The sequence below is a fragment of the Dromaius novaehollandiae genome, chromosome 2 (assembly GCF_036370855.1).
Source record: "Dromaius novaehollandiae isolate bDroNov1 chromosome 2, bDroNov1.hap1, whole genome shotgun sequence".
Classification (NCBI taxonomy): Eukaryota; Metazoa; Chordata; class Aves; order Casuariiformes; family Dromaiidae; genus Dromaius; species Dromaius novaehollandiae.
The window spans coordinates 83,828,509-83,855,942 of record NC_088099.1 but is presented as its reverse complement, the minus strand read 5'-3'; the positions used below and the strand labels follow the sequence as shown (position 1 = coordinate 83,855,942).

Genomic DNA, 27,434 nt, shown 5'->3' with positions numbered 1-27,434 from the left:
AGGATTACTGTTTTACAGAAAACATCCATGTACAAAACAAAAGTAGATTAATTTCATGGTGTCATGAGCTACGAGATTTTTCCACACAAATCAGCCTGTACTTTCAAAGGATCTATTAAACGTCTACGGCTACTGACAAAAACCAAATAAAACGCATTTTGATGGATAGTTTTAAGCATTTAATACTGTAGTCTGAACTCATGGAGAGCAAGGCTCTCATTCCTCTATTATACACACAGTCAATGGTTTACGGTATAATCTTCCTTGTTTGACCATTTGAGGGAAAAAATAAAAACATCAAGAATTTCTGAGAGAACTCTTTGTGGTCTTCTGTGTGGCAGAAGGAAAATATGCTGGTTTCAACCCCAAAAGTAACAGGTAGGGTATAGAAGCCACTGCAGAAGCAGGAGAGGCAAGTTGAGAAAAACAAGGCAAAAATGATGAGGGAACAAATAAATAAGAGCCAAAACAAGGAGAAACAGCAAACTATTTAGTTGGTGCTGAAAAAATAGGCAGCAGTACAGCTTCTCACTACCTTGTAGAGCATGTGGAGATCCCCAAGATGAACTGCAACCACTCTGGCTCTGGGGTATAAGGACAGAAACCAGAAGAGCGCTGCAGGTCTCTCACCTTTCTTCAGCCCTAGCTCAATGCCCATCCCTCGCACCTGGCCCCAGGCACCCCCCTTGCAAGGTGCCCCAAGATGTATGCCATCTCTGCAGGGCCGCAAGCAGGAGGCACTCGCAGCTGCTTCCCGCTGCCAGAGGAGCCTCGACGTAACTGTGAAGGGCAACTGGCTCTGTATTTCTTCGCCTAACTCTGGGACTACACATGAGATCCTGCTTCTGCAGCAGAACCTCAAACAGAGCGGAGTTGTGTCCCTGCAGCTATTTTAGGTGTTAGGATATCCTCAGCGATTCTTAGACTATGACTCAACATCCCCTGCCCTTCAGCTGGGGATGGAGCCAGCGCTACAGTTTCAGATGGCTTCTTCACTCAAGTGCCAGAGACGGGCCCAGAGACCTTCAGCAGAGGCTAGGCGGTAAGAGCTAAGATGTTTTGACTATTTTTTTAAACATGAGAAACACTTTGATTTTTAAAAGGGAAGCATGAACTGCCCATACTCTAAGAGTAACACATTTGCATAAAAACTGCAGCAGGCAATATTACAAAATGATCATACCCTCACCAGCCATTTCTGGACTTGCCTGCCCAGTCAATTGTTTGTGGTTTAATTTTTGTGTCTTTGGGGCCTAGTGAAAAGTCTGTCTGACCTTCACCACAGAGATCCTCCCTATAACACTTGGAGCATGTTTGTTTGAGCAAAGGCAACTAAAACCATTTGAGATGCTCGAGGGCATCTGCCTGGCCTCTATCTGCCCGTGCAAAAGGGCATTCAGGTACTGCATTACCCCTGCCAGCTTTCTGTGGATGCCCTGGATACCCTTACACATCGCTAATGGCACTGTATTCCAGTGTTTGGGCAATTAAATTGACCCCTCGGGTCTTAACACTTTTCCTGAAACTCCAGCTTTAATAATGAATAAATATAGGCCTACAGATGTGCCAGGAATCCAGAAACGTGTGGATTCCTTTGCAGTGACAGGTCTTCCTACAAGCTGCTTTGCTATATTGCTCTGATTTTCCATAATATGATTCTATATTTGTACTGAACTGCAAGGGCCTTACAGGAAAAACACCTTATTAAAAATAGACAGGCTAAGATTACATACCAAGGAGTAGTAATTGATGGCCCTAAAGACGACCCAGAATAAGCTTAAACAGAAACAGTGTTGTTTAAACCTTTTATCTATGCACAATGCAAAGCATGAAGGGTCAAATTGAGCCAAGTTCTTAAACATACAAAGCATTGCTGCACTGTAGGCAAATTCTGTGCAGAAAATTGAGTGAGGTCCAGGAGCATTTCAAGTAGTGTCTTAGTACTCTGTCTGAGATCAGCACAGTAATTCTGTGTTTTTTTTTTTTTTTTTTTTTTTAATATGGGTGGCCTGGGGCATGCACAAGGTAAGGACATGGCCCTTTTATGATGTCATGGTTTTCCCCTCGCCCCCCATTGCTTTCAGGCATTACCAGTGCTCTGCACTCTATGGAACACTACCCCAAATGACTGAATTTGTCTTCAGCCTCAGAAGAGAACAATAAAAAAACTTAATAGCCTTGCCCTTCCTACTATTCTTCAGCTTCCCTAGAAACAAAATTTAAGAAAGAGTTAAGTTCTCCAACACTCAAACCTTGGTCCAGTCATTCCTTTAAGTGAGAGCATTTGAGGCATTTGTCTGAAAACCTTGGTGTACTTTGACATCCAGCCGTGAAGAGAATGGACTAATTTTTTCCAATCTTGGCAAGAAGAGCACTCTTAAATCAAAACAACTTAGTCATATTATGAAAGCTAAGACCCTTGTGAGTTTATATTCCTTGCTGTGTTTGGGTATTTGTGTGGGCCCAGGGCCAGCAGTAGGCAAAAGGTTTTAAGAAGCAAAGAAGTGACTTTACGCTGCTGATTTGGACAGAATTTCTGCCTCCTTCAGGCTAGCTTGGGAATCACTTGCCCAGCCATGAGCTGCCACATGGTGACTGTACAATTTGCACCAAATCTATGTTTGTTGATCAGGCTCTGCCTTCCCGTCATCGAAATGGGACTTAAATTTCACCCTAAATCAGAGCCAATCATTTAAGTACTGCTAAATACCTCTCTGAGCAGTACACTGCCCTTATATGGACTTTCATGTCTGAGATTATCAGAGCGACTGACAGCCCCTTTTAAAAATGAGTAAGGGGAAGCAGAGACCAAGAGGCAAATGTGCTCCCCAGCACCACTGAAGGCATTCTTTGGCCAAGCTACAGGCAAGTTCTGGTGCTGACTACAAAGAGACAGCACAGCCATCTTAGAGGCATGAAGCACTTCCAGAGATCCCAAATTCTCCCTGGAGAAGGAGCAGTGTGAGAGGAACCTGAAAAAGCAGCGTATCTTTGTGACCAGCTGCCCCAGTCTTGCTTCTGTATTTCCTGGACCCCAACAGAGTACAACGTGCTATTCTTTGGCCAGGAGACGCCTTTGTCTTAGAAGGGGAAAGCAAAACATTTACAACTTTAAGGACTTATCCTTAGCTGTGCAGAAAGTCTGGAAAAAAAACCCAGCATCTGAAAATGCAGGCTCTGCATCAGAGGCATTTCATGACTTACAGGGAAACTAGGAACCTCACAGAACTTCTACTGTAAATGAATAGAGTCACTAGGTACTTCCTGCATTAGGTGCCTGTATCTTCATAGCAATTGACACATCCTAGTGATTTTTCCCTCACTACAGTTTAAGATGAAAAAAAGACACAAACAAACATGAATAGATATGGATTTATTGGATCTAGGCGGGAAAATAAAAGGTGCGCTTCTTCCAAAACCACTATTTTATTCTCTATGCCTTATTTTTAATTTGCTGGCTTTGTTCAAGGGGAACCTTGAACTAACTACAAAAAAGAGGAATTACATCTTCATTACATTTGTCTTGAGCTTGGGAACAGGCAGTCTTTCACACATGGCACCATATTAGTTTAATTGCCAAAGCTGGGGTCTATGAAACTTAAAAAAAAAAAAAAAATGCATCAGAGGTCTTTTACTGCATTACCACAGCTTTTTGCCATAAAAGTTAGCAGGGCATCACCATAAAGCTATAGGCACCAAGTCATGGCTTATGCACTGGACACTGTTGCAGCACTGAGTGGGATATAGAACATGTGGGCAATTTCCTTAGCTGGTGGCTGCTAGATGACCTCTTCTGCTTCTATTTTTCTTGCCCCTGGTCTGTCCTGTCTTTTTAAGCCAAAATTTGGCACACAGTATTGCTGCAAAAATTGTTTACACAGTGGATTTCCACTAGCTTTAAAGACAGCCCACAGTTTGGAAAGGCCTCTCCTGTCCCCGATGGCACTTAGGGGACCTTGCAGAGCACCACACCTCTGCAAGTACTGCATGAAGGCAGGTCTGCACGTACTGAGAGCCCCTTTGAAAGCAGCTTAACTCAATTTCCTTGTGATTCAGGGGCTAGCAGGTAAGAGATATAAAGACAAGTTGCACAGGCTCTAGGGAAAGACACGCAGAAATACAGCATTAAGCAAGGCACATAGTGACTATCTACTTCCTTTTTTCATCTGAATACAGAGACACATTTGTTGCAGGCCCAGAGCAATCAAGCATAAATGTGCAAGGTACCAAGTCCCTAGCAAAATTTCACATCTTCTCCCCTGAAAGTCAGTAGATGAAGATGTTAGCTCCTGGCAAGATTAGGTTTTCTACTGTGGAGCATAAAGATTTTAGAAAAGAAGGCACCAAAAATCTTCAGTTTGGAGGACCTTGAGTAGCTCAGAGTGACAGCATTGTGACCAAAGAAGTGACAGTGTGTTCTGCATCAGGGGTAGGCGCAGACGATATCAAAATATGAAACAGCCGCTGACAAAAGGTTCATGTAGCTGAGTAGTCTGTCTGACAGTAGCCAAAAACCAGATGCCTAGAGAGGATTGTAAGAACAGAGCAAGCATATTTTCCCAGAATAAGCTGCCAGCCTCCAACACTTTTTGCCTCAGGTATTTCCTGAGCCAGAGGTGGTCTGTTAAATGTAACAGCCGCACATAGACTTCTCCGCCATGAATTTGTCCAGTCTCTTCTTGAATTGATGGGAACATTCAGCATCCACAACAGCCCATAGCAAGGGTCCAAGCCTTTAATACCCAGCAAGCAAAGAGCTACTTCCTTTAACTTGGTTTGAATCTGTTACCTGCTAGCTTCATGTGATGCCCCCCCCCGCTCTCTTTTTTTTTTTTTTTTTTTTTTTTTTTTTTAACTAGAAGTCATTGGAAATATTCAGTCCCTTTCTCTTTTACGCTGTCCATGATTCATTGACTTCTGGCATATCCCCCCCGAAGTTTTCTGTTTCCCAGATGAAAGCATCTTAGCCTACACTTAGCCTGGCACCCTTCATTTATACTACATTTAATCTGCCATTTTATCACTGAGTCACTCATCTGTATGATTTTCCACAACTGGTGCTCATCACTACTGCTGCTGTTGCCAGAAAGCTGCATCTCCTCACTAACCACTCCTTTTTTGAAAATATTTATGAATATGTTGAAATGCTGCATTCTGGGGACTGATCATTTATGCTTAACTTCTTTTCCTTTATCCACTTTTATCCACTTACCTGTCCATGCAAGGGTTTTCTGTTTTACCCATGATGTTACAAGGTCCCTTAACAAATGCTCATGACAAAGCCTTTCTGAAAATCCAAGTAGACTCCTTCAGTTAGGTCCTGTCCAGTTTTTTTTTTTTTTTTTTTTTTTTTTTAATTATTTGGCAGGGGAATGGAAGTCCACCTTACCATGCTGTCACATTTAACCTGCCAGAGTTTTGTGAGCTTCTATAATCAGGCTGCAGAGCCTTCTTGTTCCTCCATCAATTTGCCTTACAAAAAAGTAAATCAGCGTTCAGAAATCAGATACCCTTCTGATCTGAAAATAAGCTAGTGTCATAATGTTGTTGAATGAGCATTCCCTACAGACTGTAAATACCAAGAAACTCCAGAAGACCATTGCCTAAAAACACCAGAACAACCCACCCCCCCAAAAACAAACAAAAGAACTTTAACATATTAATTACAATACAATAATCTTGGATAAGAGAAGCTAGACTCTATGAGATTTCTTAGGTAAGGGAGTCAAGCAGCTGGTAGGGCAGATCAGATTTGCTCTAGTTTACAGCTGCAAATTATTCAAGTTTATTTAGCTAAAAATCATAAGAATCAATGTCCTGATATTAATGCAGATGCAGCAAGTCGCATGAAAATGTGTTTCTTCTGAAGGCATATGGTGAAATGTGTGTGTGGATGGGGAGGTTGTCAGGTTTCCAATTATGAAGTGTCACTGCATCTTGAACTTCTATAATGTACCACATCACTGGGATGGTGCCACTGAAAGCAGTGGAACGGCAGGCTGGGCAAAGAACTGCTGATACTGAACAAACTTTTTGATAATGAAAAAAAAACCCTGCTAGAACTCTGTATAAAACAGGAAAATGACCCATTTGCTTAACCTCTAGAAAACGTGCATACACTCCACCCCAAGGAAGGCTTAGCCATTTGCATGTGCAAAAGGTTGCATTCGAGATGCACGAGAAACAGCATCATTGGTCCGGCTGGCATAAGAAACGAAAACATACTATTTCAGTGTAGGGCCTGCTATCTCTCCTTGAGACCCAAGTCACTGTGGGCTTTGCACAAATAACTAAGATATCAGTTCTTGCATCTTTGGTACTAATTTACAATCATGCAATGAGGGCAAAAGCCCTGCCAATGTAGCAGGAAGTGATAGTGAATTCTAGTGGCTTTGCTAGTATTTCATATAGATTAATACAGATTGTTACACTGAAGCAGTCATTTATATTTGGAAAAGTCCATGTTTTGAGCAGATTTATCTCACCATCCAGGGATAAGCAAATTCCAAGGTGCTCCCAGCTGTGGCGGCTGAGGCTGTTCCTGCTGCAGCAGAGAGACTTCCCGTCCATGTTGGCAGCTCCAGCCCAAGGTGCACCAAGCTCAGCATATCGCTGCACGATATGCTCTGCCATGTCTCTCTGCCACTTCTGAGCAGACCCTGCTCAGCATAAACTCTGCAGAGAAAATCATGCCCACCTGCACCTGCACGGGAAGCCCTACTGCAAAATGGACATTTCTAAATGGAGTCTCAGCCAAAGCTGCCCTTACTCTTAGACCCAGCTCCACTGGGAAGGCCTACGTTTCTTCTCCTTGAAGCTCCTTGATTTATGACTTCAGGTCTCCCTGCACACACAAGCTTCCAAAGACTTCACTCCCATAGTGGAAAGAAATTCCTGCTGTAAATCCTTCCCGGGTTTTCCATTGCATCCCAGGCGGTTTCTGGAAGCTGCATTTCCAAGACATTGCTCCCTGTCCTGAGGGATAATGTGCCTCCCCTCTCCCTCCTGTCCACGGCTTCACATCTCTCCTGCCAATGTCATATACCACAAACACTTCTTCCCCTGCCTGTGCTTTCCCTTCCCTTCTGGGCTCTGGAAAACACAGTGGTTCGAGCAGCACTGGCACCATGTCTCCCCTCAATGTGAAAGGGTGCTTTTTGCAGCGACGGTTCCCAAGGAAAGGCAAGGGCAAAGGCAACCACATTTCAGAGGTAACAGTGGCAAGGATTTAACCTTTAGCAGCTAGAGAAGCTGGGATGTGTCCTGGCCAGAACCAGCTGAGAGAGCAGGGCCCATGGCCTGGCTCTCCAACCAGCAGTGAGAGGGGGGAGCATCAGGCTTGGGGTGGCATAGGGATTAAAAAAATGAATCGCTGAAACTTGCCTGTCATCTGAGGGACAGATATGGTGAAAGAAAGTTTGGGTCATTTCTCTACTCTGCAGGTACAGCAATATAACACCTGGGAGAGCAAAAGCAAGGTCAGAACAGCAGCGTCACTGAGCAATGACCTGTTTTTTTATAAAAAATTATCCGCAGTTACATCCTATGCAGAAATCAGTGAAAGCTGTTGTGACTCAATACAGACATACAAACAATTTTCTACCAAGCTACTTTAACAAGGATGACTTGAATGATTTGAATGTGGGGAACCTCCCCCCCCCCCCCCCCGCCATCTGATTACATATCATGCTAACAACAAGCATCAGAAAAGCATCATATTTCCTGAAGTTCATGCATGTACCTCCCACCTATGCTAAAAGTATGAGTAAGATCTGGTCACTGAGTGGTCACTAACTTGCAGTCAATCATCTCAGTCTGTTATCTGGACTGCCTGCCATTAAAACAATCTTACTTTTCAGATTAATACAGACCACTAATCCCATGTACTATGCATGTCTACAGAGGCAGATTACCTCAGACTCTTGCAGGAGCTTAGATAACTCTTGACAACAGGAAGAGAAAAGAAAAGGGCAATATGGAGAAAAGATCATAACCCTACTGGGATATTCACCAAAGGAGGTGTTGAAGTAAGAACTCGTCCCTATAATTTATGGCCAATAGAACAGAAGATGCTTCACACAGCTAAGCAGTGAATTGCTATAAAGGTACTGACACTACTGCAGAAAGGTGATTTCGGATCCCCTGTGGCCAGTCGCACAAGAGGTCTGAGCTCTGGTAACTGTTGTACGTAACACATGTAATATGGTAGGCAATTCTACTTAAACGCTGAAATGCAGCTAGCCGCCTTGCAGGGTCACTGGATAAACACTGTTTCTCACTTTTTGCAACCAAGGATTTCTTCTTCTTTATGCAGTGAATATGCAGCATGGCCTACTCCCCACATCTCCGCCCTTGCCCCTCCGATTTGCATGCTCGCTCTCTGAACTTAGCCCTGGGGCCAATGCTGAGCACAGTGGGTGGAAAGTGGGGGCCAGCAGTTCCCAACCCATGAGCTCTTCTGGCCCTTTCTCTTTCCCTTCCACTGGCCTCATCAGTCTCCAATTCCTCTACAAGCGCAGCTGAGAAAATGATTTCATTCCTGCACCCATGCTAGACATTAGCAACCAGTTCCCAAATATAAAAATAGGAAAACAGTTTCATAGTTCTTTATGTACTTCCCACTCCAATTTCAGAAGATGCTGAAGATAATGAAAAAATTACCTACTTCTTTAGGAGAATCTTACTATTTCACAGCAGATCTAGCAAGGGGGAAAGATTAAGAAAAAGGTCTTAGGAGACAAAAGAGAAAAACTTGACCAAATACTATTTTTTGTTTGCAGTTTGGTATGCCAGTAGTTGTCACAAAAGATGCACCTCCAACAACTGCAAGACATGAGATGCATGACCTTAGAGTAACCAAGGTAAGTACTGAAAAGAAACCAGTAGTAGCATCTGTTGGCTGGTCTTCAGTTGCCTTGTAAAGACAGTGAGTGCAAATGACTTGGGAGTAAATGCCACCTAGATGCACACAACTTATTTGCAGGTGATCCTTCCAAGCACAGACTTGAAGCTGCTTTTCATCTTTTTGCTGTATGAAGATCTGAAAGACCAGGCAAAAACAACACAGTGAAAGCAACTAAACTGTGTTCTGCTTCAGTTAGTTTAATAGCTACAAAGGTGCAGGGGGAAGCTTTGATGGTAGAGTGGTCAGTGTGGGTGAGCAGGTTCTATTAACTTCACTGTATGGTGTTCTGCCTTGCCAAGGGGTGGGTGACATGGAGATGGCTGTCTAGCGTTCAAGTAGAGAGCTTTTCATAAAACCAAAAATGAGCTTATTTACCCATTATGAACATTGTAATATTCTGAAGCAGATTGCATAGCCCTCAAGTAAGGTGTTGATATACTAAAACATAGTTAACTACCTCAAGAGGAGATACCCAGAACTCTGTCACATAACTGGTTGCAATCTAAACCTGACATCACCCTGACTTTTCAACACCTCAGGCACTCATGAGCATGGAAATCTGGGCCATGTGAAGCCCAGCAGTGACACATCCCCAAACCAAGGACTTCTGCAGCAGACATCTGGCCAGCTGTCTCTTCCTATCACTTAAAGTCTTCCTATGGCTTGTGCCTGAGGTTCGCTCTGGTTCAGCAAGCTTTTAAGAAACTAGAGGAGGGAATCAAAGAGAAGCAGGAGTAAAGAAGACACGCAAAAGACCAGATTAGTAACCTGGTCAAACGGATTTACCTCTAATGAAGTCTATGGCACTGGTCTTAGTGAATGAAAGAAACAGTTTTAGTCTTTTGCCACACTGAAAATTTGAGTAACACTGGCTTGTATTAAGCCACTGGCGTGTTCAACTACCAGTGAGATGCCACGTTTGGACATTACACCAAAACATATTGGCATGGCCAAAACAAGTTTTGTATAAGTGACAATTTGTTAGTTTAGTGAAGTCCTTCAAGTTGTGCCTCCCTAATGCTCATGCCCTTTCTCTGTTCAGCGTGAGCTCGAGTTTAAAACAAAAAAAAAGCATTATTCATTGCCTTCATTCTCATATGGCAGCATGACAACAGACTCTACGTGGATGTACTTGTGATAAATAGCTTCAAAAGAAATTGAGAGATATCAGACTATAATTTCAGTAGAAAGCAAGCAAAAGAAACTCCTCCTACCCCAGCGAGTTGGGCTCCCCAGCTGTTTTTTCCACAGTGTAAGGAAGTTCTAAGACAAGATCTTTCTTCGCCCTCTTTAGAAACCCAGTCACTGAGCTTTATTTAGTGTTTCTTTAGAAGTTTTGAACAGCACAGGCCCTCTGGGGCGCTACCTCTCTTTCTATGAAGGGAGCAGAGCACAAGGGATGCAAGCGGACAGACGAACCAAGGGCCAGGCTGCAGGAGCACATGGTCAGTGAAAGAAGACAAGTTAAGGACCAACAATCTTGGTTATTAATTTGCAAGCAAGAGATCATCACTGCCAAAGCCCTCAGTGCAATTCAAGTCCGGACAAAAACCTGTTTCCTTCAAACCATTTTCACAGCATACAATACAGTACGAACAGAAAACCAGAGGAAAAACTTGGGTGCCAATGAAAAATAACTGATTATTATTAAGCATAGAGTGGTATGTTATCAGTCGTCCAGATAAAGGCTTAGGATATACCCTTTATGAGATCAGTGATAAAATATCTGAGAACACTTGATAAAGATGACAAAATATAAATCACAAATTAGCTACAGTTATTTTTTGTAGCCAAAAATTCAGTTTTTCTAAAGTTCAGATATCTACCTACAGAGGCAACTATATGAATGAGGGATATTCAAGAAGTAACGGAAAGTTCTCAAAAGTGGCCGTTTACTTGATTTTTAAAAAAACATTTTAGGCACCATCAAAAGCAGACTATGCAACATGAAACTTAAAATATTCATTCTTTTTGGCAAAAATCTCTTTGCATTCTCTCTCATCTTTTTAAGATGATTTTTTTCCATCTTTGCCATTTATGTGAGCTTGAGGCTTCAGCATGTAATATTTCCTTAAAAAACAAAGGAAAATTAATCCATTCTAAGCCAACAAACACAGTATCTTTAGCCCTAGAAGTAATGGTTAAGATTTCTGTTCCACATTATAAGTATCAAGGTCATCTATAAAAACTTGTTTTTTTTTTTATTTTTTAGAAAGATCCCTCCTTCTGGTCTCTCTTTACAGTGTCTGCTTAGCAACGTTTATATTTATAATGGCTTAATTTGATATATCTATAGCCAACTGGATTGTTGCACTCATAATATTTTTTTTTAATTTGTATTAGCACAGCCTACTTGGAAGAGGTTTCTGTTAACCAGTATAAATCTAAGACACGCTTCTACGATCATCCAGAGGACAAGGGAAAAATGACCTGACATTTCTGTCCAGTTCTCACAGAAGACAGAAACAGTGGAAAAAAACCTGCTCTGAAGCACAAAGTTATACAGGAGGGGGTGCAGGAAAATAAACAAACCTCAACTATTTTACAGAGAAAATTGATTTAATCTGTGTAATAGTATTCAGTAATGCAGCTCAGCTAAATGTATTTTTGCTATGCTAGATTTGAATGCTGATGTCTACTGCCTGGCAGTAACTTGAACCTATTATTATTAGGCCCTTTAACAGTCATAAGGGCATGAATTTGACTTCACGCAGATGTCTGTATCTCAGCAAAACAGAAGTGCTGTTGCTGCTGAAATATAATGCAAAAGGAAGCAGAGTTTTACAAATCCACCTTTCCTTGTTGTTCTCAACAGACTACCTGGCGCAAAGGTGTAAAGGCAGGAATAAGACACTGAAACTGCCAGCACCTTGGACTCCAACGTACTTTTGGTGGTGAAGGCTAAAGATCTGCCTATAAAGCTTCTCCCACTTCACATGACATAAAACAGGGCAGATACTGGATGCCTTAAATTCAAAGTTGCTGTATTATTCTTGAGAGCTATTTCAAATTTGCGAGACATACTCACAGAAATAGCCCTTCTTCCAGCTTTCCCTGGAGGGGATGTGCTTTATTTACAGACCATACAGCCCATTTTCTTCGTGCCTCCACTACTGCCCCAAACGCCTTTCTTCAACACTTGACCCTCCCTCTGGCCCAACTCTCTCTCTCCAACTGCTCAGAAAAATCCACCTCTCCCAATTGCAGCCCTGCTTTTTGTTTTCAAAAACTAAAAATCAATCAGTTCATCTCTTCTTCACATGCCTCTTTCCCAGTCCATTTGCCCAGGAAGCTTCCTTCATCCCACCTCTGTTCCCAGTTCCCCAAACTCCCTGTGTGCGAGCCCTCCTCTGGCCTGATTCCCCAGACAACCTTGATGCAACTCAGGTCATTTCCCCCTCCATACAGCAAGGGTGACAAACACCTCCTAACTTGGCAAATCTCAGCCTCACCAGACTACAAGCCTCAAGAGACCATGCTCGAGATGAGCATGCCCAGCGGAGACAATTTTTGGAGTCTTTTTTTTTTTTTCTTTTTAGATGCCAAAACCTTTGCTCCCTGACCATGGAGTCAGACATGTTCAAAGACAAGAGTCGCTAAAACTGGATGAATCTTAGCAGGGAGACCAGTAGGACGTATCCTTGTTTTAAAGCTGACCTCCTGGTGAGGCTCGCACCTCCACTCAGAAGGCCTTGGGGGAGATGGAGGGCAACAAACCTTCTTCGAAGAAAAAGGTCACCAGGAGTTTAACATGAGCAAAATGAATTTTCCTCCCACCTTTCTTTACAGAACCAGATGAACCACTTCAATTCACATTTTCCAAGCCCAGCGTGGGAAGTTTCAGTCCAAACAGTTAAATTTGACAAAATTATAAAAAACTGAAAGTGAGATACTTTTTTGGCGAACTCTGGGGGAAAAGAAGCTATGCTACCAACTCTATTGTAGATTCCCCCCTCCCCCCTTCCTTAAACTAATACTTGACAGCTACAGGGCAGCCAGTCTACAGTCAAAATGGTCACTGTGTTTCCTTTTAATGAGAGTTTGGACCTGTTTCAAGGCTAGTGCTAAACTTAGGTCTTTTACTAGTTTTTTTAAATTTTCCAGCTCAAAGACTAGAAGTTTTCAGAAACCGCGTAAGTCACTGCTGGAAGGTTACAATCTGGGTGACGGTTCTGACATCCAGCAGAAACTGTTTTACGTTTTCTAGGAAGCCAAATGAGCACCAGTAAAAAAGGCAAAAAGTTATTACACTTCGCATCAACCTCATACTGATCATACAGGGAATATAGTAGGTTTTTTTTTTTTTAAACCAAAATCAAAAGAATGAGGAAGATAGATAGATACAGAGCTTTGAGCGTAATCTGAGAGCACGCTGGTTTAGATGCATCTGTAGAAGACCTCCTTCTACATTGCACAGTTATCCTGGAGATGCAAGTAATGTGCCAGCCTGACTGATGTGATTCCCAGTTGCTTTCTCTGATGAGATCACTATGTGCTACTGCAGACTGGAAGAAGCCTCAGTGCTTGAGCCTGAATTTTACGGTTCAAGAATCAACGATGTTTTCACTGAGGAAATTTATAGTTTCTGCCAAATGCAAACTGGAACAAAGACACGACACTTGCATGTTGCAACCTCTCCAGCAAACCCAGCTCCACATGCACTATTTTGATTTCTTTTCTTGTTGTGTCAGTTTGCAAGCAGGCACAGGAAAAATGTTAAAAGTCAAAACAGACAAGCTGTATCAATAAGTTAAATTCAAATTTTCTTGAAATAAGTAGTCGTCTCAGAGTGCCAAATCAGATCATGTAAGACTGTAAGATCATGTACTTAGAAATGTCTGGCTTAGAAAAATTACCTTTATTCATTTTCCACTAGTGACCCCAGAGTGGATTTTTTTAAAACATTCAAACATTACACTAATAAGTACTCTAGCCTTTCAGTTGTTCCATTTTACTTCTCACATCAAATATGTTAACTTGCCTTTAAATCAATGCAGAGGCCTTCCTGAACTTCTTATACATATGCCTTTTATATACTGGCTTTTCTTTTCCCTACATTTCCAGGTAGTGGTTATGTTTTAAGGTCAAGAAGAATCACATAGGGAAAAGCAAATTATAAGGAGACAGGTTATGACAGGTTATGACCATGCAAGGTCATAATCTATAATAAATCATTTTTTATAGTCATCCACCTACCTCATGTGATGATGTGCTCATTCACCTACCTAGTTTCAAGAAAACAAAGCTCTACAAATATTTCATATCTTTCCATTTTGGCCAGAAGTTAATCACTTAGTGTAAATGACCATGCATGCTCATCAGTTACCAATATATTGCTTTATTTCTTGGTAGTAAATTAAGGCTTTATAGTGAGATTTGTACAGTACAGGCCAATTTAAACATTAGAAACCTTAAAAAACATGTAGCACTATTCACTCAATTTAGCATAGCCAGAGAAGTAGCTTTTTTTTTTTTTAATAAACAGTTAAATGTTACTAGTAAGACTTATATTTCATGAGTGCAAATGGCTCAAAATCCCACCACCCTCAGGAATGGGCTTAACATTTAACTATTCTTGGGGCCATTTTGAGATAAAGGATAAACAGAGCATAGCTGACTTGGATAAAATATACTGTACTGCTTGCTCAAGAAAATCTCTAATTTAAAAAAATACAAAAAGGGAAACTACAGTGATGTTAACTGGTCGAAGAATGGTATCACCCTCCTGTTACACACTGACCAGTAATAGCAATGAAAAACCTATTTTCCTTGTCCCTCTTTGCTTTTGTACAATATTACTTATAATTCAGAGCTGACAATATCCCCTAAGTTAAGAAATTCACAACTGGAGGAATACACACAAGTTACAGGGCATTTTGCACAAGTAGGACAAGTTCTTGCTGCAGGGATGTGCAAAAGCAGTGCTTTTTATAATTCGAGTGTGTTGCTACAAATATTTCCTCAGCAATTACATATTTTTCTTGAGCATATGGATTTTTACTTCATACCAATGATTTTATTAGTGTTGCCTGGAGATGATGGAACCACGGCTTATGAAAACCAGATGCAGTGCTTCCCTTCTTACATCCTTTACCAAGACATTTATAGCATTTGAGCTGAATGTACGAATTCACCTGTTAGTCACGCGCAGGGGGCCTGCCTGAAAACATCATCACTCCTAACATGTCTGGCTTTCAGATCAGAGCATTACATGTGGAAAGGCAGAGAAAATAGCTGTCAGAAAAGTGTGAAGTAAGTAAGGGCTTCTAGTGTTGCAGGGCAAGGTTGATGGTTTAATTCCTTGTTGAACAGCAGCCATTTCTCCAGCTTAAGGGAACACACACTGACAAGGTTTCACAAAAATCTAAATCTAATGTGAACAATGTCCTAAGCCCCTCTTTCCCCATGAGTGTGATCTTATAGCAGGCTAATGTCTTTGAAGTCATGAGATCAGCCATCCATCCCTTAGACTGGAAGGCCACAGAAAATGGTCAGGTTTCTACGTGTATTAAGGCACATATTGAACACACCTCAACGCATGCGCCTGGTTTGCTCAGGGAGCATCAGCTGCATTAGTGCCATGGCTGCTGAGGAGACACTGTGAAGGCAGGCAGACAGACCTTCTGGTGGCAGTAGTGTAGCACAGCAACGGGGACTGCCCCACGCAAACCATTCCACAACACTTCAGAGTCCGTGGTGTACCACAGAGCTATCTCGGCTTGTTGCAGAAACACAAAGGCTTCTCAGGCTGATCTGCTGACTTTTTCCTTTGCCAGGCCACCAATATCTTATCTGTTTTCTTTCACTCAAGTGAAAATGTCACTGCTTACAAGACCCAGAAGTCCCTTTTGGCTACCAGAGGGTGGTACTACACATGCAGGAGAGGGCTGATGCAGAACTGAAGGCAAGTGGTGATGACGCATGAGTGATCTGGAAGGAGGCTTTCCAAGAGAAACCATGCATGGGCATGATTTCCAAATTCACTCAGCACAGTGCTCAGCAATAGCCAGCAGCTCATCTTCTGCCCCAGTCAAGCACATTTGAAGACATCACCCAGTGTCTCCTGAGGAATTACGAGGAATGACCACCAAGGAGAAACTACATGGAGATAAGGGGATGCTTTATCAACCATATTAGAAGTTGGGGAACATGACATATATTGCATAGTCAGACTCATGAGCATAGCTGGAATTCAGATATATTTCACACAGCTTAGTAGCACTTCCAAAGGAGGGATTATGTGCTATTACCTTTGAAGTCAGCTACATTAGCCTGGGACAAGATCAGGGCTGTTATGGAAAAGGCGGCACAGTGGGGATGCTGAGCACTCACCGCTTTTGCTTTAAGGCAGCCTCTTCACAGAGACCCGCCGCACCTTAAAAAGTGATCATACAAAAAGCAAACAAAATAGTCCTCTAGAAACCCCCCCCTCACCACCAACAAACAAGAAAAGCTGACTCCTGTGAGCCATAGAAAAGACAGCATTACTGAGTATGGGATTGTGTGTTTATACATCAGTGTTTTTAATACTGTGTTGTAACAACAGCTGTGGGGTGTCCTTTCAGAAGAAGGCAGGGTTGGTGTGCTCTATAATACAGCGCTTGCAATGCCGTTTAACAAACCGTAGAGCATCCACAGAGACATCGCAGTCCTGCACGTTCAACATCTGCAGGTCAAAACAGTTGGCAGCTACAATCTGCAGGCCCTGCCCCGTGATGCTCTCGCATGATTTCAAGCTCAGGCGCTTCAGGTTGAAGCAGTTGAGGGCTAGAAACTCCAGGCCGGTGTCGGAGACCAGAGGGCACTTGCCAATATCTAGCGATTTGAGTTTTGTGCAATTTTTGGCGAGGTACTCCACACCGTGGTCCGTGATACCCTCGCAGCCCCGCGCATTGAGGTAGCGCAGCTTGCTGCAGTATTTGGCAATGTAACGTATGCCCACGTCTGTGATCCGACTGCAGTGAGCGATGCTAAGGTATCGAAGGCGTGACTCCAGCTTGGCAATCTCCCGCATGCCAAAGTCACTGACAAAGCGACAGTCGCTCACGCTCAGTTCCTTAATGGACGTGCAGTAAATCATCAGGTAGCGGAGACCCTCGTCGGTGATGCGGACGCAGCGACGCAGGTACAGGTGGGTCAGTTGAGTGCAGTGAGCGGCAATGGTGTGCAGTCCTTCGTCCTCCAGGACGAAGCAGTCTGTCATGTCCAAGTAGCGGATGGAGATTTGTTTCCCATGTAAGGGAGACAGCTTGATGGAGGCTTCACGAGTCAAACTGATGCATGTCACTTTGGAGCAGCCTAGGTGGAGAAACAGAGCAAATTTAAATGAGCAATTAAAAAAAAAAATCCTCAGAGAGACTGGAAAGGCAAGTATGAAACTGCATGTTGGAGGTGATGCAGACATCTTTCCTTTGCAAGAGCAGAAGCATCCTGACTGACTAGTCTGGATTTGCTGGGATGTGTCCCTACACCCAGGGAAATATTAAATAATGCCACTGGAGCCGACTGAGGTTGCTTGGGGATTTTGAGCACCAGCAAAGCAACAAAACAGTTCTGTCGACATCCCAAATGTAAAATGATGGTCCTAGGTTTACCTAGGGACAAACTAATTCTTTACTGCAATATTAATGCAGTGACAATTTGAGAAAATGGTACTACATAACAACCAACACAGCTTTCTGAGCAGAGGCAGTCTCATCGAGTGCGTCAGCCAACATCAGAGGCTGTTTCACCATCAAACCCCATTATGGAAAAGACAAACCCCACTCACTCTCCAAAAAGCATTTGGGCAACAGATGTTTATTCTGCCCCAAGCCTGCCATTTGGGAAGGACAAAAACTATGGCAAGATTGTGTTTGCAGAAGGGTGGGGATTTGGGTAATCTAAGGAGAATGGAGAGAGTCAGCAGGAGCCAGACTTGTAAGGGCATAGGAGGACATGCACAGACACAGAAAAGGACTATTTTAAGCAAGAAGGCCTGGCTACAAATGGAGATAACTAGACTAGAGGAGACATACCAGATCCTGGAAGGAAAGATTAAGAGTTAGATTAAAGAGCAAAACATGCTCATAGATTTTTCCCATTTTAACCCCTACCCTGCACATGGTGGTGAATGAAAGCTTTCTCTGGAAGGTGCTCCTTCTGCTCCATGGCAAGCCTGCATTCTGAGACTCCTGAAGGGAAAGTCTTACCTGTGTCACCTTTAGCCGCACACACTGCATTAGCATGGCTGGAATAGGCTGTAAGGAAGAAGTGGAGGTCTACCAGCTTGTGACCCTGGCCCAACAGTTTTAGCCATAAATGTCTACTCAGACAAATTCTGCAGTGTATACCTAAAGGGGTGTCCTCAGATAGGAAAAGGAGCTTTTCTGTATTGCTGGAAACACTGGGCAACAGGGAAGGGATGAAGTGACCCAAACCCTGGGGAAAGCACAGCAAGCCTAAGTGTCTGCCTTCAAATAAAAACTACATAGACACTCAAAACTGCAAGGTGATTTTTCTGAAGAGAAGGAATATAATTCAGTTTTACTGGTGCAAGATTTCACATCTACTACAAATACACACTTTGGACTAGGTTATATAAAATGCACAACAGGAGTCCCCATCCTTGAGCTGGGTTTTCACAGGAGAAGCTGGCACCTAGGCAGAGCTCTGTCAACTTCTCCAAGACCTTATGCGGCAGTTGCTCTTGTGCTTGCACAAAGGGTTGTCAGGTTAAGGAATCAATATGGATATTTTATATGCTGACCAGAATTCAGTCTGAAAATGTGGTTAAGTGAGAATGAAGGATTGATGAGGCAGAGGAGAATATCCCATTTACTGAGGATCCAAGAAGGAGGAATGCTTTAATGACTGAAATTAAAAAGTGAATGGGTCTGAAGTCTCACAGCAGGTTTGGAGTCACTGTACATCAGTGTGTGATCACTGTTTCAACAATGTCAGCATCTTCTTGTTGCTTAGTTATTTTGGCTGCAGTGCAAAATATTTCATAGGAAGGATATTCAAAATAGTTGCACCAGCAAAGAGTCCATGTTGATATACAACTGTCTGTTTTTTAGGCAAAGTGACAGGTTTCTGGGTCTGTAATGATTTCTCTGCCCTAAATAATAAATATGTAAAACCAAAACTCTTCTAGTATGATTTTCCACAAAAGAAATGTAACTGATTTTAAAACAGGAAAAGCAACTTCCAAAAAGATTTAAAAAAATATTGGCTAGCATGTTAGATAATAACTTGCAGTCACGCTCAACCAGCTTCTAGGGATACCTCAGAGCTGCCCACAAAGTGGATGCTGACAGTCACAGAATTTATGTTGTCGAAAACTCAGGAAGTTAATATGAATGTCTGGTTCTGACATTAAAGATTCTGATGTTATCGCTGCCAAGTAACCATCTTAAAGAACAAGGAGGAGAGGGATTCAAACAGATGTACAAATGAGAAATTGAGTTTTAATTAACTAGCTATAAGTACAGTGTTATCCTCCAGCACATGTGCCCAACTTTTCTTGCTCAGTATGAGACCAGACCAATGGACCACTCCAGGTTCAAGAAGCACTCATACATTAGATGCAAGCCTTGTTCTTCTAATTGCTTCTTGGACTTGATCGCAGAAGAGATCTCCTCACATGAGATCTTCTGATTTTAGCCCAAAGTTTGTTCAAAGACCTAGGGTACAGCCCCACTTTAGGGAATCCAGGGACAGTCTGTACAGCAACCAAAATCACTACTTGAAACATTATTCCTGGAATTCCTTTCACAGGCTCCCAGCTATGAAAAAAGTGCATTTTTCTTCTTTCTGGCCTCCCTGTTTTACCTTCTATTTAAACACATAAGCACCCATGGCACAGTCTGAGCCTGGGCTCTGCAAGAGGGTAAGTTATTTCAGCACATGCCTTCATACCTGCGCAGGCTGGTCAAAACCCAGGACCCTGTCCTTTGAAGGGGAAGACTTGCAACTACAAACATATGGGTTGCTTTTTTTTAGTAAGCCCAGGAATCGCCCCTTCTGTTTGAGAAAACAGAGAGAAGGGAGAGAGAGAATGAGAGCAAGAAAACTCACTTCTATAGGAAACATCCCCAAAGTTGGACAAAGTGAGGCTTAATGAGAAAGTCTGAACCTTTGCAACAGAATCACCAGTTGCTCAACCAAGGTTTTCTCCTGTTCCAGTCCCCGAGACGTTGTCCACCAAACCAGCTACACTTTCTCTTTCCCTCCAAAACTGTCTCTTCCTTTCACAGAATCCTTGCCAGACCTGGCTTTCCTGTGTGGGTGTTATAAGATGCCTTTTCCCACATTTTATTATTGAGCTGAGGTGCCTTTCTGGTAGGACTCTAAGAGAAGTTGTTCACTGAAGATCAATGTGTTTACAGAGGGCACGTCCTACCCTTCCAGCAGGGAGGAAAGGAATAGGAAATAACCAGAAGGATTAACTTAGTTCCTGTGGATAACAGAATTTTTTAAAGAAAGAGCTCCACATTTCACATGGGCAGCAGCTTCCATAGGAGCTAAATCTTGTGAGGTTAATACAATCCTTGGGACACATACTATTAAGATGGATCAGACACACTGTTTATTTGAAGACAGTGCTGTGTACACACCGACCTGGGATTTGCTACAAATAACTAAGGTCACTTCTGGCCCTATCAGATAGCATTCAGTTTGTTTAGTTAGATTCATTCCGCCTCCCTTTGCACATGCCAGCAAGTACAGCATCATATGCGAGATACAAGAACAGTAATGTTACTAAAGGATCATCATTACGCATACTGGCAAACTGCCCAGCAACCCTTCAAAAACCTACGGTCCAACAGAAAAGAAGTGAAAACCATTTTTATATATTTTATTTCATCCAGACAGAAGGAGGGGAAAAATGGGATCCTGTTTCCAAAGCATTCTCAAAAATTACCCACATTAGAACTACAAGGGGGCTTAAATCAAGGCCCCAGAATTGAATTCTCTCAAATTCATACACGGGCACATGCTATAAAAGCTAGGTCTGAACCCATACATGCTGATTTGATAACATTTAACACTTGAATTTTTGTCTTGCTTGTTCCAAAGCAAGCAAGGACTGCTTTAAAAAAAAAAAAAAAAAAAAAAGCAAGCAAATGAGCCTGCACCAGATAGGCAGCCATGGAAAAAGTCAGTTCACATAAGTGCCAGTGACTCAACAGGATTGCTTTCTATCCCCACTTTGCCATGCCTGTTGTGTAGCCATCACTACTTCTGCAATGGCAAATCTTGGCCAGCTGATTACTATCTACATTAGACTGGTAACACACTGAGACCACAAAATATGAATTGAATGCCAGATTTACTTCAGTGCTCTGCTTAGGTGCATCCTTTGAATTAAGTGCCAGCCTATTTGCACAGTGGCAATCCTGTGTGGCTGAACGTGGGGACAAAAACACTTTGTATACTCAGAGCACATCTGGGGAAAACCATCCAAAACACCTCTCTCTGTTCATTTAACCAGCTTCAGTGATACATAACTGTGGTGAAAAAGAAGAAAGCTGCTAAGCAAATGTATACACTGTACACTCACACACACACACGCAAGTCCAAGCTCCCTCAGTCTGGTTAAAGCAGCAATGGAAACAAAAGGACCATGAAGTTCAGCTAGAGATGACAATTTGTACCTGGACAAAAGTCTAGCACTGATTCTGAGCTGCTGCTCAAGTCACTAATCAAATACGATTACAGATATATACATTTCATATATATCTTTAATATATATATATGATATCAAAACATTTTTACTCTACTAGCTAGCCTTTACCATACAATATACTAACGACTGCAACTTGGGCCTCCGTAAGGGTGGTTCATGCAAAAACCTATAGAAAGTGTCTTGCTATTTTAACAGGTCATCTCTGCTAGCTAGTTTCCAGTGGATGGGGCCTGTCTGCTCAGGAGGTACTAATGGCATTTGGGGTATGAAGAGTAGCCATGCCTTGCACACCACTAGAGCGTTACAAGATTAGTAGTCCTACTTACAGAGGTGACACAGAAAGGGGACCTATGCAGCTGTGCTGGGCTAGCACCATCTTTCTAGCCCCCACCTTGTATGGGTATTTAAGTATCCCCATTACCTGACACATCCAGGTGTTCCAGGTTGGGACACAGCGACACCACATCGAAGACTGCCTCGTTGGAGATGTTGTAACAGCCAGATACCTCCAGCCTCCTCAGCTCTGGGCAGCACTGGGCAATGGTGTAGAGTCCTCTGTCTGTGAGCCGCCTGCAGCCACTAACTATTACTGTCTCCAACATGAGACATACGTTCGGTGTATCCTGACAAAGCCTCCGCGTCAGCACTTTAAGAGCCCTGTCTACGTTGATTGTCTCGCCTGTCAGGCGAATAGTCCTCCAAAGCCGTGGGTCCCAGGCGAGGTTATACCAGCGGCGGCACACCCGGGCGCAGCGGCACAGCTGGTTGGTAGGCAGAAAAGAGAATATCTGGATCATGGAGTGATCTGGCAGCCGGTCTATGTTGGCCTGTTCCTTCTGGTGTTTGGATGCCAGCCGGATGAGAGGATGCGTGAGGCGGGTTGGTGGCGGCGAGTGGACCATGGCAACGGTCTCCCCTGTGACGGAGGACGAGGAAGTAGACGACCCTCTGCCATTCTGGAAACTGTGGGAATTCTGCGGGAATATCAATGCCGGGCTTGGCGTACTGAGCGTCCGCACACTCAAGTCAGAATCTGGAAGGCAAAGCACAGATTTCAGGGAACAGCACCTGGTCGCTGGGCGCTCCGGAGCAGAACGCCCTGCTAGCCCTATCTATTAATAGTGCCTGATAGACATTGTTTTTTTTTGATTTCTGTTTTTTTTAAACAGTCATTTTTACCACAGTGAGAGAAGACAAGTATATTCTAAAATGTAAGTTAGAGCATATTCTGAAAACACTATTCACCTTAGCACTGGCTACAAGAACGCAGTGAGACGCTTGTAGCTCTGCTATCAGAGCAACACTGGCAAAGGATGAATTGTGGGTCTGAACTCAGCAGGTTAATCAAGAGCCTAGCAACTACTTCTTAAAAGGGGGCTGGCTATGCCTCTTTGAACACGCTCAAAAAACACATGGACTAAAATGAACTTCAGTCAGATCGAAAGAACCAGCCCAGAAAAGTAAGTGGCAAAGAAACAGCATGCCTGGAAGTTTGTTATGGCACTTTTGCACCATGTTTGCATGATCTTTTTACTAGTGCTAACAGTTACTCCAAGAACAGTCAACCCACAAAACACACAAAAGTTCAGGGCCTCTACTGGGAAAGCTTGCTTTGAGGAAAGGTGGTTTTTTTGTTTGTTTCTTTGTTTCTGTTTTTTTTAACGATTTTCTCTCTGTGCTGCTGTTGTTGCCTAAGACTCATTCCCACTTTCCCAAACCATCAGGAAACAGAACTCCTGCTCCCAGCTCTTCCAGCTGTTCCGTAAAACAGCAGGTAAAAGACTGGAAGACAACTGGGATATAGTTTTGATAGTCAAGAAGACGCCATGGGCTGTACTTTCAGAGACCCAGGGGTACTTTGGCAGTATGCTATGCAAGATGCAACCAGTGTATATGAGAGGAATGCTGCAGCTGGGCTCAACCTTTCCACTTTTGGTCTCTCGGTATTGATCTTAACAGAAATCTTTCAGGAAGAAAAGCACCTTCAGAAGATGAACACGGGAACCAAAATTAATCATCCAGTAGAACAACAAATAATATGAATGCAGTAACAATAATGGTTTTAAAGCATCCAGATTTCCTGCATGTTGTATCTGCTTCTGTCACTTCAGTGTTCAGACAGCTCAGGGAAGCATACAAAACTCTCTCCTTAAAAAGCACTGGCTCTACAACTTTGCATCCGTGACAGCACAGATGCAAGCTAAGCAGGGCACCCTCAGAACTGTATTCAACACATCTACAAAAATACAGGGTTGGGCAGAGTTTCTAAGCTAACCATATTTTAGATGAATTTGATAAATATACTAAACATGAATTTCCCTATCAAGCATTTTTTCTTTTACTTAGTCAACCACAGGCCTGTTCTGATCTCTTGAAAAGTCAACAAGATGGGCTTTCCAGGGCCTCAGGTCTGTGGCTTTCCCTGCTGCACTGGCTATAATAGTAGCAAACAAATGACTATTTTCACAGCATGTCTTGGCAGAGATGCACAACCATGCTCCAAGAAACCAAGACACAAAGTCCAGCTACTTGCCCAAAATCACCTAGTTCAGTTGAAGAGTGCTCAAAGCCATTATCTTGCACTTTGAAGAAAAAAGCTACACCTCACAGTTCCTTCCCTCTCCCTTATCTGTATCTTGTTTCTCCGTGACAGAAACTCAGCATTTCAACAGGTGACAGGAAAACACATTTTCTTCAAGGCTTCTAATCTCATCTATGGCCCCTTGGATCTAACCCAGGGATTTGCATATTTTTGAGAAAAGACCATATCTTAATACAGAGAGGGTTTTGCAGACACTTCTTTTCCCATCTGAGCTCTCCTAATATCCCGGTGGCAGTTATTGCAAACAATTGCATGGAAGAGTGTTATTTGGAAAGTGTCTAGCATACTTCGGTATCTTAAAAATGAGATTTACAGCTGGAGAGAAAGAAAAAATCCCACCAGCAGCAGCCAGACTGTTGCAGACAAGGACTCCTCAGACCACTTAGGCAATAGTCCCCTAGACTGATTTCTGCAAGGACTTACCATCTATTTGACCTTCCTCACATTACCACCAAAACCAGACAGTGCCTGAAGTTAAATATGTGCATAAAACGTGGCAGACTTGGAGCCTTTTACTCTTTTTGCTCTTTTCATGAGATTTTAAGAAAAGGATGCCTCTGATATAAAAGGAAATGCATTAATTATTTAATACAAGTTTCTAGCACTGGATATATCTCCCACTAATACATGTATTTTGTATTGTGAATTTCTCTCCTTTCCTCTTACTTTTTCATTCATGTGTTTTTACACAAGCCTGCACAAAAAGGGGAAACAAACCAAACTAAATAAAATACCCCAAACAACAAACAGTTGTTTCTGTACAGCTAAATACCTGAAAGAAAAACTGAAAACCAAAAGCATTGTTTAATTTGTCGTAAACAATTTTTACTACTGCGGGAATACGATTGTCTCCTGTTAGACAGTCTCCCAGCACATCCTGAAAACATACATTTTTAGCCAGTGGTTCTTGGAAATGCCCAACAACCTCTACAAACTTATATATTCACCTACTCTCCATTGCTACTGAAGTATATTAAAAAAAACCCTTTCAGTACTCCCTTGATACGCCCCTAAACCCACCAAAAACTGTGTGATCAAAGCATCAAGCTAATACAGCTAATCTCTACTCCTAGTTTCCTACTTAGGCAATTTGGATCAAAAGCGGCATTCCCACATCACTCTTGTGCAAGCTGTGAACACTGAGTACCTTAACATTCTAGGTGCATAACAAATTACCAAAATGTGTTTTTTAACTTAGACCTAAAAGCTAAAAATAAATAAATAAATAAATAAATTGACCTTCTGCTTTATGGGTACACTCAGTGCTTGCTTCATGCTCCCTTCATTCTCTGATTAGTATAGAAGTTCCAGATGTGCATCCCGTATTTCCTTTACCTTTAATCCTGAGGGTGCTTCACATGAAACTTGCTCTCCCCACCTTCGCGGCATGGACCTCCAAGCAGATACATAACATATACATACACATGCAACAGATACACACATGTACATACCCTCCCAGTATTTTGGAAAAAGACCATAGCATTGTCAATAAGCTCAACCAAGAGAGTCAGGAGAGCATTACTGGTCCGCTGAGTACGTAACACAACAGGCTATTAGAAAGCATTTTACCTTTACAGAGGTACTCCAGCTTACTGTTCACTGTATACCCTTAAGGAGAAAAAATAGCAGGTGAGCCCATGAGCTTTTCGCTAGTAAAAGCTTGGAAAGCCTTTTGCTAGCATTTAAAGCTTCAGGAATACACTTGCTGTGCTGCATGTTTTCCTGGCTTTTTGAGTACTGCTGGGAGGGACATCCCATAGCATTATCTGAACCATCTAAGAGCTTCCTTCAAATTTTGTTCTTCACCATTTAGTGAGTGCTAGCTAACCATTCGGGTCAGTCTATGTCAGAGGGATTTAATGACAGCGCGACATCAATAAATGCAATCCAAAAAGCGTAAGTGAAGGTACACATTGCTGTTTTCAATAAAATTGTTCCAAATACAGCACTGTTTTCTCCCCCAAAAGTATTGCCTACAAGCCTGTAACACAAGTTTACATTTTGGTAAATCTTAGAAAGCAAAAAAAAAAAAAAAAACTGAAAAGCAAAGCAGCCCTGCACTTCCCTCCCTACAGCCTCTTTTGCCTCCCTGCCAATTACCAACGCTTTTGTGCAAGATGCTTTTTATTAGAACTTTGCTCAGGCTCTGAGGATCATTTGTTCATGTAAGAGAAAATTTCTTAGCAATCTTTAAAGAAATCTCAGAAGATGTGTGCCAGAAACAGAACCATAAAAGCTGACATAGAGGGAGAAAATGCACTAGCGGGAGTTTTCTTATTCCATTAGGAATCTGGTTTATTTCAAAGGCTTTTTCCCCCCCCCCCTCCTTTTTTTGGTTCAGTTTCCCAATTAACACATACATCTGGGGAAAAAAGCCTTAAACATATACGATTCAAACCAAGATCTAGTCTCCATGCATTCTGTTCTTGACAACAATATGCAGACTCTGAATTCAGAGTCAGAAGAAAAACAGTGTTACGCTTTTGTTAAACCAGCAGTGGACACTAACCCAGAACACCTGATGTCTAGATCCCAGTGTGGACTTTTTAAGACTGAACCACTTCCCACATTTAAAGCGAGACTGCATTCAACCATATCTTGGCACTATAAAATTCTATGTATACCTATTTTAAAGTGAATTCTATACCAAAATGAGGCCTCAAGTTTACAAAACTAAAATGCAACTTTCAGTGAAGGTCAGACTCTTATCTCAGGCAGCTAAGGGGATCCCTCCTGCAGATCTACCATCACCACTGAGATTTTTGGAACTTACGCCCAGGTAGCAACAGTAAGGCAAGAATTAAACCAAACCTTGTTCAGGATCTGAAGGGTTAGTACAGCTGAGAAAAATAAAAAGCAACAGGTGTTTCTGTCAGTAACATTAGATGCAAAATAATATGTGTAAGAAGCATTTAAGCGCAGTATAGGAATGTGATTCTGGGATGTGAAAGTCAGGGGCAGCCTTGCCTGCAGCAACCATGAGATGGTGGAGTTCAGGATCCTGAAAGGACGGAGCAGGGCAAAAAGTGGGATCATAACTCTGGACTTCAGGAGAGCAAACTTCGGTCTCTTCATGGACCTACTTGGAAGAATCCCACGCAATATGGTCCTGGAGGGAAGAGGAGTCCAGGAGAACTTGTTGATATTGAAGGATCACCTCCTCCAAGTTCAAGAATGGTTCATCCCAACAAGAAGGAAAACAAGCAAAGGCAGCAGGAGGCCTGCATGGATGAATTCAGACATAAAAAGAAAGTGCA

The 27,434-nt window shown here is 42.5% G+C and overlaps 1 protein-coding gene and 1 long non-coding RNA gene across 3 annotated transcripts in view; one reads left to right on the top strand and one right to left on the bottom strand.

The window, feature by feature from the left end:
* The first annotated feature begins 946 nt into the window (after positions 1–946).
* On the top strand, positions 947–11,728 carry LOC135327321 (uncharacterized). The gene is made up of 3 exons (XR_010387430.1): positions 947–1,042; positions 8,781–8,861; positions 11,249–11,728. It is a non-coding gene; the product is annotated as an uncharacterized LOC135327321 (long non-coding RNA).
* A 2,495-nt stretch (positions 11,729–14,223) lies between these two features.
* FBXL7 (F-box and leucine rich repeat protein 7) overlaps positions 14,224–27,434 on the bottom strand; it is a 203,826-nt gene continuing 190,615 nt past the window's right edge. For both annotated transcript variants that reach the window (XM_026121867.2, XM_064506870.1), the window contains 2 exons: positions 21,997–22,608; positions 14,224–17,203 (listed from right to left, as the gene is read on the bottom strand). In XM_026121867.2, the coding sequence (XP_025977652.1) occupies positions 16,467–17,203; positions 21,997–22,608 (1,349 nt within the window). In that variant the 3' untranslated portion in view covers positions 14,224–16,466. The remainder of the gene's footprint in view (positions 17,204–21,996; positions 22,609–27,434) is intronic.